The 12,500-nt window shown below is 37.4% G+C and overlaps 1 protein-coding gene and 2 non-coding genes across 3 annotated transcripts; all 3 read left to right on the forward strand.

Moving 5' to 3' along the window:
- The first annotated feature begins 5,895 nt into the window (after positions 1 to 5,895).
- LOC123304063 lies at positions 5,896 to 6,906 on the forward strand. The gene has a single exon (XM_044886328.1). It carries the CDS (start codon positions 5,896 to 5,898, stop codon positions 6,904 to 6,906), a length of 1,011 nt encoding a protein of 336 aa, XP_044742263.1.
- Positions 6,907 to 8,665: 1,759 nt separating this feature from the next.
- LOC123304066 lies at positions 8,666 to 10,821 on the forward strand. The gene has a single exon (XR_006536120.1). It is a non-coding gene; the product is annotated as a small subunit ribosomal RNA (ribosomal RNA).
- A 953-nt stretch (positions 10,822 to 11,774) lies between these two features.
- LOC123304074 lies at positions 11,775 to 11,929 on the forward strand. The gene has a single exon (XR_006536128.1). It is a non-coding gene; the product is annotated as a 5.8S ribosomal RNA (ribosomal RNA).
- Positions 11,930 to 12,500: the final 571 nt, after the last annotated feature.

The raw sequence follows: 12,500 nt of genomic DNA on the forward strand, positions 1-12,500 counted from the left end.
TTTTTCGAAAATCTACGTATGTATCACATGTATTATACCGGTACCCTGTCGCAATATAACATGTACGATTTGTATATAAAATAAAATGAAATTTTTTCCCTAAAATTTTTTAATGAATCCCGAAAAATTCTATATATTTTACCTTTATATAGTATTTAGGACCATTTAAAAGGATAAAAATTTTTTCGAAAATCTACATATGTATCACATGTATTATACCGGTACCCTGTCGCAATATAACATGTACGATTTGTATATAAAAAAAAAATATACATTTTTTTCTAAAAATTTGCATTAATTCCAAAAATTTTTTAATAATTTATTATAATTATTAATGTTTATTGAATAATTTATTATAATGCATAAATTTCATTTAATAAAATATGATAAAAGCAAAAAAAAATTTTTTTGGTCCCAAAATAAAAATTTTTAGCTGAAAAAAATTTTTTTTTTAAAATTTTTTTCTTTAAATTTTGATTATTCTGTAAAGTTTATGATGTTTAAAGCCATTTTAAACATTATCATATTTTGAGTTTGAAGCACCGGGTGTAATGTCTTTAATATATATGATGGATAGTGCGTGTAAGTTAATGAGATGAATGTATATCTATGTATAACAGTGTATTAGTGGTATTACGTTCAGCAGTCTCACACATATGATATAGTATGGTATAGTATAAGTTGTTTATTTTTCATACTGTCCGTGTATCATTCAACAAAGGTGGTGTAGAGTTGTATATGGCTTGGTATGACGTCGTTGCAATTCTATGGACACTATGATATTACGGAATAACAGAAAGAGGAATAAAACTTATTGTATATGTATCATTTATAACGTACTTTTATGTTGACAAGAGTGAATGTATATCTATATGAAATAGTGTATTTTGTGGTATTATGTTCAACAGTCTTACATATATGATATAGTATGATATAGTATAATTTGTTTATTTTTCATACTCTAAGTGTATCATTCAACAAAGGTGGTGTAGAGTTGTATATGGCTTGGTATGACGTCGTTGCAATTCTATGGACACCATGATATCACGAAAAAACAGAAAGAAAAATAACAATTATCGTCCCAGCACTGGGGGGTGCTGCACCTTGCTGTAGTACTCAACAGAGGAGAAGCCAACTCCTACTGGGCGGGTCCCCAGGTGGCGGATAGGGGAATGCTCATCGGTCTGCACTACTCCACCGATGGGTAAGGAGCTTGCTCCTCCCGGACCAAATTCTTTTGTGCGCGTATCTGGCTGGCTGTTTCGGCGTGCGCACTGGTCGTGCCGGATCCCGGTGCCGTGTTGGCTTTGCGGTACCGTGGCGAAGGTTATTGTGCAATCTTAGGGTTGTACAGTCGAGGTGTGTCTCGTCGGAATGGTCATCGACGAGCTTCGGACCCTGGCCAGGAAGTGTGTGTTGAGCACAGGGGTCGGAACCTGTGTTGCTCCGAGCGGGTATACGGCGCGTCCGTGTATTCCGGCGTCGTTCCTGGTAACCCCAGGTGGCTGTTGGTCCCCTGAGTACAGGGGTGGAAGCTGGCGATGCCTACGGGATCGTCTGTCTTCCTGGGTGTACCCGTTACCAACAGTACCCGGCTCGCTCCCTCACACACGATGAGTCGATTATCTGATAATGGAACTAAATCCTCAACAGAAGCCAATAGAGAGCAAAAACGGGGAGGACATGTCACCGTCCGAAATTAGGGACCCGAGCAGCGTCTCGGTTAACACTGAACCGCACGGAAGTGGAGTGGTAGCTATGAGCAGCGATAAACCGCAAGCTCAGGTAGGCAGTCAAGCCACCCAGGAGGGAGCCGCCTCCAAAAAAAATGGACGCTGCTAGCAGACAGCAGCGAAAGAGAGAGAGGAAACGTCATATCAGACAGTTAAGAAACAAAGAATTTTTGTCAGTTGAGAGAGCAGAACCGGCACTGCCGAAGTTCATTGTCATTTCAAGGAAGGAGGGTGACTTTTCAAAAGTAAGCCCTTTCCTCATTGACAAGCTTCTTGCGCAACTTATAGGCAGCAAATTTGAAGTCAAGAAAATCAACGAGGGCCTATTAGTTGAATGTACGGTATCACGGCAAACTGAATATCTTCTAAAAATGACCCAATTGGGCGAATTTGAGGTAGATACCAAACCTCACGGCACACTCAACTCATCCAAGGGTGTGATAGTGTGCCGAGATCTACTCAACAGCACAATTGAAGAAATTAGAGAAGGTCTTAAATCACAGGGTGTGGTGGATGTTCGTCGCATGACTACCAAACGCGACGGCGAGGTTATGGAAACAGCCACCCACCTTCTTACCTTTAACACCCCGAACCTACCAAAAAACTATTAAGGCAGCCATACATCGCCTAGAGGTTAGGCCCTATATCCCGGCCCCAATGCGATGTTTTAAATGCCAAAGATTTGGCCACACCGCTTCCCGTTGTACTAAGGAAGAAATATGTGTGTGTGGAAAAGCAGTGCATGATGGTACTGATTGTCCTCAACCGGTCAGCTGCTTGAATTGCGGCGGACCGCACAACGCAAGATCTCGCAACTGCCCAGTATATAAACAGGAATTAACCATACAAGAGCTGAAAACCATTAATAAGCTAAGTTATATTGAGGCACGGAAGCAATATCTCTCTTCGCTTCCAAGGACACAATCAGGAGCCACCTACGCAAGTGTTAGCGCACCACCGGCTGCTCCTCCAAAAGATCTAGCTCAACAACTTGCCCCGATGATCTTCCAAATCATGGAAAAGATGACTCACGAAAAATTAAAGAACATAGTACCATCGATGGTACCAGCGTTGCCGCAGGGGCAAGCAAAAATCCCTGCAACTCCACCGACACCGGCTGGTGGACATTCTGTCCTGCCAAGCGGCGTCAAGAAACCTTCCCCTGCAGACATCGGATCTGCAGAGAAGTCACTTCCGGGCTCTTCAATAGAAAGGGCTCACCAAAGAGAGACCGTTGCCACTCAGGTCTCACCAAGACCCCGTCTACGTCGGTCGGTATCAACCGACAACATTTCTAGGGCACCAAGAGTGCTTGTGGATAAAGATGAAGATGACTCGAATATATCATCGGCCGAGTCAGAACCGCAAAGAAAGAGAGGCAGAAAAAAGGATGGTAGAGGTTGGCCGAAAGGTAAGAAACGAAGCTAATAACATGTAGCTTCGTTGTTCGTACGTTTTACCCACTACAATAAACATGTCAAGCAACATCATCCAATGGAATTGCAGAGGATGTGTCAACAATTTCGCAGGATTGAAAATGTTATTGGTTAAATACTCTCCTTTTTGCGTATGCTTACAGGAAACTCACTTTCGCCCCAATGAGGCGTTTAATCTCCGTGGGTACATTACCCATCGTCTGGATCAACAACCAGATATCCGACGAAGAGGGGGAGTTGGTTTGTTTATAGAGGAGAGCGTTTCCTTTGAAGCTCTGCAGCTGCAAACCACTCTTCAAGCAGTTGCCGTGAGATTCCGAACACCTACGGAACTCACGGTCTGCAATATTTACCTCGCTCCCAACCTAGATTGGCGGGTGGAGGACCTCTTGTCCTTAACAAGACAATTGCCACCCCCATACATAATTGTTGGAGACGTGAACGCCCACAATCACATGTGGGGAGGGAGAATATTGTCACCCAAGGGAAGACTCTTTGAGGAGTACATGAATCAGGCGGATAATGTCCTCCTCAATACTGGGGAGATGACTCATTTTAATGCCTCTAACGGCACTTTTTCTGCCATCGATATCTCGGTATGCTCGCCTGTGCTCGCACTACGCTTGTCATGGGAAACTGATCGGGACCTTCATGGAAGTGATCATTTCCCCATAAAAATAAATTTTGATATTCCTAAGGTCGAAGCGTCATCGCAAGAACGCTGGTGCACTGATCGGGCCAACTGGAGTCAGTACCAGTTACTAGTTAGGTTGCCCGACTCGTCTGCGTTTAACAGCATAGACGCGGAGATCGAAGGAATAAATAGATCAATATCATCAGCGGCACGGTTAAGTGTTCCGAGAACTAAAGGTGCGATTAAGCGTGCACGAATCCCTTGGTGGGATCAGGAAATCGCCACCCTTGTGTCGAACAAGAAAAGGGCACTTGGTCGAGTGAAGCGTCAGCCAAGCAATGCCAATATTATCGAGTTTAAAAAAGCTCGGGCATTAGCACGCAGAGCAATTTTGAATGCTAAAAGGCGATCATGGGAGAACTATGTCTCCTCCATTACCTCTGAAACACCTTCTTCGGAGGTCTGGAGAAAGGTACGGGCCATATCCGGTCGACCATCAACACCAGGGCCGAAATATCTGGCCGATAACAATGGTATTGTAGTAGCGGAAGAGGGTGGCATTGCAGATCTCCTTGCGGATCAATTTGAGAGTGTCAGTAAGACCTCAAATTACGATCCAGCCTTTGTCCGTATCAAAGCGGAGAAGGAGAGCTTTCCCTTGGACTTTTCTACCGAGAGGGTATTGGACTATAATCAGGACTTCACCATCGAGGAATTTCAAGAAGCACTCGATTCATCAAGTGACACATCGCCTGGACCGGATGATATCCCGTATGCCATGATTCGAAATCTTCCAGTTGAGCAGAAAGCAAAACTGGTGGATCTGTTCAACAGAATATGGCGCGGTGGTACTTTCCCGGATTCTTGGCGAAATGTTACAGTCATTCCTCTGCGGAAAGAGGGTAAGGATCCCTCATATGCTGCGAGTTATCGTCCAATATCCCTCACTAGCAGTGTTGGAAAACTTCTAGAGAAAATGGTGAACAACCGCCTGGTCTGGTATTTAGAGACCCACCATCTTATCTCTAGACATCAGAGTGGGTTTCGGAAGGGCCATTCCGCCATTGACCAGCTAGCCGTTCTCGAGGATGCTGTATTGGACAGTTTTATGTCAAGAGAGCATATGGTCGCCGTATTTTTTGACATCGAAAAGGCATATGACATGACCTGGAGATATGGTATCCTCGAGAGACTTTCGCTCTGGGGACTGCTGGGGACCTTGCCCACTTTCCTAACAGCTTTTCTAACCCCTCGAAGATGCAGGGTGCGGGTTGGATCAACACTCTCGAGGTCGTACACTACGGAAAACGGAATACCTCAAGGCTCAACCCTAAGTGTGACTCTCTTTTGCTGTATTATCAACCAAATCACCGCCACTATAAGTCCCCGTGTGGGGCGCTGCCTGTATGTTGATGATGTCACTATTTTCTATAGTGGAAGTAGTATGGATCTCATACAGGAGCGTCTGCAACGTGCCGTAAATAAGGTAGTGCAGAATGCGGCCAGAATCGGTCTGAAGATATCAACACCGAAAACCACATGTATGCACTTCTGTCGTAAGAGGCTGGAGCATGACGACCCTCAGCTCTTCGTTGGCCCTTCAAGAATACGTGTGGTGGACAGTGTTCGATATCTTGGTTTAATCTTGGATCGGAAACTATCTTGGAAACCCCATGTGAACTATTTACTAGGATCCTGTAAAAAAGCCGTCAATATTCTTCGCTGTTTGTCGAGCACCAAGTGGGGAGCGAACAGAGATGTCCTGCTAAGAGTCCACCAGTCCTTAGTACTGAGTAAGCTGGACTATGGATGTATGGTGTATTCATCTGCTTCGCAATCCACTCTAATACCACTCGACCGGATCCATAATCTTGGTGTGCGATTGGCCACAGGTGCATTCCGTACGAGTCCTATTCAGAGCGTTTTATGCGATTCGGGTTTGCCACCACTTTCAATCAGGCGACAACAGTTTACCTTGAACTATTGTTCAGGTATCTGGGCCAAGCCTTGGCACCCGAATTACAGGATCATCTTCGAAAAGCCTGAAAGGAATCTGAACATTTATAGGTCTAGACAATCAGCAAATAGACCGATGGCTGTTCGTGTCTTTGAAATCAGTGCTCAAATAAACTATGTATTTCCAAGAGTTCTGTGCATTTCACACAATGAAATCGCACCCTGGACTACAGTCTCACCTGTGCGACGTTTAGACCTAGTCGCACTGAAAAAGGGAGAGACAAGTGACGAGCGTTATAAAGGCGAATTCTACTCGATATTGAGTGAGTATCCGAACTCTCAGCGGATATACACGGATGGATCTAAGACGGAGACTGGGGTAGGAAGTGCTTTCCTGACCTTGGGTCAGACATACTCCTGGTCGATGCCAAAGTCCTGTAGTGTATATACCGCTGAATTGTACGCTATCTGGCAGGCACTTAGGTTTGCCGATCTCCAAGAAGGACACGATTTCGTTATCTGCTCTGACTCACTTTCAGCGCTTGTGGCATTGGGTGACCGTTGGTCCATGGATCCACTGGTCCAACTGGTCCTCAATGTTCATCACCACCTCAAGCGGAGTCAGAAGCGTATTGTGTTCATTTGGACGCCTGGTCATGTTGGCATCCTGGGCAATGAAATTGTCGATAACGCCGCACGACAAGCCGCAGTAGTAGCTACTGCAGACGATGTGAGTGTAAGGGACACCGATATAAAATCCCATGTGAAGCTTTTGCTTCATAGCAAGTGGCAAGATATTTGGAACGGGCTCAATGCGAAGTTGTTCACCATTAAGCCCTCAGTGACAAAGTGGAGTAATCCACTGAATCTGAGACGTATCGTAGACGTCGCCATCACGAGACTTCGCATTGGGCACACGTCGCTTACATCAGCATTTCTACTAACAGGAGAGCAGCAACCTGAATGTGCCACATGCGGGCGGCCCCTTACTGTTAGACATATTTTGATTACGTGCCCTCAATATCAAGCCATGCGCCAACAATGCGATCTGCGAGGAGGCTTAAGTCAAATCCTGGGTAACAGCGCCACCATGCTGCCCAGGCTGGTACAATTTTTAGAGCAATCAGGACTTTTGCGAAAACTGTGATAGTGTATAATCTCCTGTTTATTCCTTTTTAATTTTCTTTTTTTGTTGTTTTTATGTATTTTTTTTTTTTTTTATTATCTCTATTTTAAATTTGTATATTTATACTTACCTGTGATAATACATACTGGCTTGTTAATGCAGTGTTCTTTGAATAATTTTACTTTTGAGTTCTGTTAGGATGTGTTGTATGATTTTAAATGTCCTGTAAATGTTATAATTGTCACTGTTCTGTTTAGATGACATGGGCTGCTAATGATCTCAGTTATCGATGCGGCCCTAAAACCTAAAAAAAAAAAAAAAAAAAAAAAAAAAACAATTATCGTATATGTATCATCTATATTATTATTGTATTTTGACTATGTAATGAATGCCAAATTTAAAAATATACACTTTCTTAATAGAATAACATTTATTTTAGTATAATATAAAATGATATTGAATATGTTGTTTAATTTTCATACTGTTCGTGTATCATTCAACAAAGGTGGTGTAGGTATGTATATGGCTTGGTATGACGCTTTTGCATGTCTATGGACACCATGATATTACGAAAAAACAGAAAGAAGAATAACACTTTTCAAATATGTATCATTTATATATTTTATTAACATGAACGCAAAATATACAAAATTATATATATATATACTCAAAATATTCTGGATGGTAATCAGTTTGGTTTATTTTGATATTTAATATTGTATTTTGGTTTTTTTGCTAGTAATGTTTCGAATATGTATATGCTGTTATTATTTTTTAGGTGTACATTGTATTAAATTGTTATCAATTATTTAATGTATGTATACAAAATAATAGCAAAAACATTTTCAATTATTATATAAAAATTTTTTTTTTTACACATGCATATTTATTAATATATGAAATTTTATCTCAGTTTTAATAAATATGTATTGAAATGAATAATAATACAATCTTATATATATTGATAATAGTCTGGATGGTAATCAGTTTGGATTATTTTGATATTAAATATTGTATTATTATTTTTGTAAAAAAATTAATGAGAATTTTGTAAAAAAACCTCTATATGTATATCTTTTTATATCAATATTTAAAAAAAAATTTTTTTTTATTAAATTATTGATTATAAATAGAATAACATATAAATTTTTTTGTCAAAGCAAGTTCATGGGTTATAAGTTTTAAACTTTACACTCCCATATGAGCACACAATATTTATATAAAAATTATTTTTATAAATAATATTACATTGACTCACCTCATACCAAGCGAGAATATTAAGTGTTATTATAACGTTTTTTATTTAAAATTAACTTTTTAAATAAAATTAAAAAATAAATGACGCTTTCAATCTAGCGACGAGTATGAGAAAATGTTTGAAATATTTTAAGACCCATTTGGTGATGGTCTGACAAAAATCATAATTATTTTTTTTTTTTTTTATTCAATAATATTTATTATGAATAACATGTTATATATTTCTTTTTGTAAAAGCAAAAAAATTATATAAATGACATAATAAAATATATATTTGAAAAAAAAAAAAATTAATAATAATATATATATCTCATATGTTTTTTCTATTAATTTTAAAACAATAGAGATATAAAAAAAAAAAAATTTATATCAGTAATGGGTGAGACCATCTGATATTTAAAATGAAATTGTAATAATATTATTATATATTAATAATTATTGTATGAAAATTTTTTTTCTTATAATAAGAAAACAAAAATATCATGTATATTATTATATATTTAATATTATAAATACAAATAGTTCCCTGGTTGATCCTGCCAGTAGTCATATGCTTGTCTCAAAGATTAAGCCATGCATGTCTCAGTACAAGCCAAATTAAGGTGAAACCGCGAAAGGCTCATTATATCAGTTATGGTTCCTTAGATCGTACCCACATTTACTTGGATAACTGTGGTAATTCTAGAGCTAATACATGCAAACAGAGTTCCGACCAGAGATGGAAGGAATGCTTTTATTAGATCAAAACCAATCGGTGTAAATTTTAATTTGCATCGTTTAATTTGGTGACTCTGAATAACTTTAAGCTGATCGCACGGTCTCGTACCGGCGACGCATCTTTCAAATGTCTGCCTTATCAACTGTCGATGGTAGGTTCTGCGCCTACCATGGTTGTAACGGGTAACGGGGAATCAGGGTTCGATTCCGGAGAGGGAGCCTGAGAAACGGCTACCACATCCAAGGAAGGCAGCAGGCGCGCAAATTACCCACTCCCGGCACGGGGAGGTAGTGACGAAAAATAACGATACGGGACTCATCCGAGGCCCCGTAATCGGAATGAGTACACTTTAAATCCTTTAACGAGGATCCATTGGAGGGCAAGTCTGGTGCCAGCAGCCGCGGTAATTCCAGCTCCAATAGCGTATATTAAAGTTGTTGCGGTTAAAAAGCTCGTAGTCGAATCTGTGTCCTACACTGTTGGTTCAATGCTCGCATTGTTTAACTAGCATGTTATGTGGGACGTCCTACCGGTGGGTGGTACAGATTATGTATAAAGTATATTTTAGTGTTATTATTTATTTAATGCATTATATATATTTTTATTATGTAATTTGTCGTAAGTGTTTAACCGTTAAGAGCGGTGGCAGCCCCCAATTGCAATCCCGTCGCGGTGCTCTTAATTGAGTGTCGAGGTGGGCCGGTACGTTTACTTTGAACAAATTAGAGTGCTTAAGGCAGGCTCAAATTTTGCCTGAATATTGTGTGCATGGAATAATGGAATAGGACCTCGGTTCTATTTTGTTGGTTTTCGGAACTCCGAGGTAATGATTAATACGGACAGATGGGGGCATTCGTATTGCGACGTTAGAGGTGAAATTCTTGGATCGTCGCAAGACGGACAGAAGCGAAAGCATTTGCCAAAAATGTTTTGATTGATCAAGAACGAAAGTTAGAGGTTCGAAGGCGATCAGATACCGCCCTAGTTCTAACCATAAACGATGCCAGCTAGCGATCCGCCGAAGTTCCTCCGATGACTCGGCGGGCAGCTTCCGGGAAACCAAAGCTTTTGGGTTCCGGGGGAAGTATGGTTGCAAAGCTGAAACTTAAAGGAATTGACGGAAGGGCACCACCAGGAGTGGAGCCTGCGGCTTAATTTGACTCAACACGGGAAACCTCACCAGGCCCGGACACCGGAAGGATTGACAGATTGAGAGCTCTTTCTTGATTCGGTGGGTGGTGGTGCATGGCCGTTCTTAGTTGGTGGAGCGATTTGTCTGGTTAATTCCGATAACGAACGAGACTCTAGCCTGCTAAATAGACGTACTTTACCGGCATCTCAAGGCCCATCGGCTGTTTGTTTCCCATTTCATTCATTTTCATGTGTGTTATGTATTGTATTTATATATGCATGTATTTTTGAGATTTAACGATCAAGATTATATTTTGTATATATTGTGCTTTATGTTGCATATGTTATGGTGTATGGGTACGCAGTTTTTTGATGTGGTTTTTACTGCCGGCGTACAAATAATTCTTCTTAGAGGGACAGGCGGCATTCTAGCCGCACGAGATTGAGCAATAACAGGTCTGTGATGCCCTTAGATGTTCTGGGCCGCACGCGCGCTACACTGAAGGAATCAGCGTGTCCTCCCAGGCCGAAAGGTCCGGGTAACCCGCTGAACCTCCTTCGTGCTAGGGATTGGGGCTTGCAATTGTTCCCCATGAACGAGGAATTCCCAGTAAGCGCGAGTCATAAGCTCGCGTTGATTACGTCCCTGCCCTTTGTACACACCGCCCGTCGCTACTACCGATTGAATGATTTAGTGAGGTCTTCGGACTGGTACGCGGCAATATTTCTGATATTGCCGATGTTGCTGGGAAGATGACCAAACTTGATCATTTAGAGGAAGTAAAAGTCGTAACAAGGTTTCCGTAGGTGAACCTGCGGAAGGATCATTAACGATATATATAAAATATATTTATTTATATTTTTTGTATTGTTTTTAAATATTCCAAAAAATAAAAATATTATTGATAAGAAATATTTTTTTTAACAAAATAACATATTAATATGTAATTTTCTCAAAATATATAATAGTAATTATGTGTTAAAAGAGATTTATTTTGGTTATGATATCATATTAAAGTAATACGCCAAACTTTTTTTATACACATAATATATCTATACATATAATATAGAGAATATTATATAAATATTAATAATATATTTGTTACATATAAAATATTTTTATATTCAATATTATTATTATTATTAAACAATAATTATTAATAAAATCTATAAATAATTTCTCTTATAAAAAAGTGAAATTAAAAATAGAATATATTGAAATTATTTGTTTATATGTATATAATCTCTATTAAGAAAAATAAAATAAGATTATAATTGATATAATCTATATTTTTATTTTTCTATGTTATATAATAAAAATAAAGAAAACACAAGATAAAATTTTTTTAAAGAATAAAATTTATTTCAAATTTAAATTTCTTTATGTTTTGTCTTGATATTTCTTTTTTTTTATTAAAAGTTATTATGTTAAAAAACAAACCCATTTGTTTTGTACCATATTAATATTATATATATTTTTATGTAGAAAATAATTTATAAAAAAAAAATAAATACATTTCTATAAAATATACCAAATATTAATTATTATATCTAGCTAGCACTAACAAAAATATCAAAAATGTTATGTATATATTTATTAATACCATAATATCTTTAATTTATATATATATATATTTAAAATAAAATATATAATTTATATTCTAGAAAAATTTTTTTATTTTAAAAGAATTTATAAAGATATATAAATTAATAATTTTATTTTTTATATTAAAAATAAAGATTATTATTAATAATAATACTTACATTTAAAATTTAAAAAGATTACCCTGGACGGTGGATCACTTGGCTCGTGGGTCGATGAAGAACGCAGCTAATTGCGCGTCAACTTGTGAACTGCAGGACACATGAACATTGACATTTCGAACGCACATTGCGGTCCTTGGATACTGTTCCCGGACCACATCTGGCTGAGGGTCGTATACATTATATTAATATAATAAAAGATTATTTTACATAAAATTTTTTTTATGAAAAAGAAATTTATCAATAATTAAAAAAGAAAATTTATTTTTTCATATTTAATTAAATTGATAAATAAAATTTTTATAAAAGAAATGTAAAATTATTTATATATGAATGTTTTACGCCAAATATAAGAAAAAAATAAATATAAAATGTTTTTAATAGCATTTAAAATTTATATATTTTTTATTATTTGTCGACATTTTTAAATTAATATATCAATATTATTTTTTATCATTTATATATAATATTATAAAACTTTATGTTAATAATAATATTAATAATAAATGATATTAATAATATATTTTTAAAATATTAAATAAAGAAGAATAAACAAAAATATTATATATTAATATTTTGTTATGGAATATTTTATTTGTAATAAAATTTTCAATATACTCGAAAAAAATTAATATATATAATTATTTATTTTTTATTTTCTTCTCTTTAGATAAATATAAAAATAATATTATATAATAATATTAAAAAAATTTGAGTATGAATAATTAAGAAAATTGTTTACTTA

The sequence above is a fragment of the Chrysoperla carnea genome (genome assembly GCF_905475395.1).
Source record: "Chrysoperla carnea chromosome X unlocalized genomic scaffold, inChrCarn1.1 SUPER_X_unloc_19, whole genome shotgun sequence".
NCBI classification, from domain to species: domain Eukaryota; kingdom Metazoa; phylum Arthropoda; class Insecta; order Neuroptera; family Chrysopidae; genus Chrysoperla; species Chrysoperla carnea.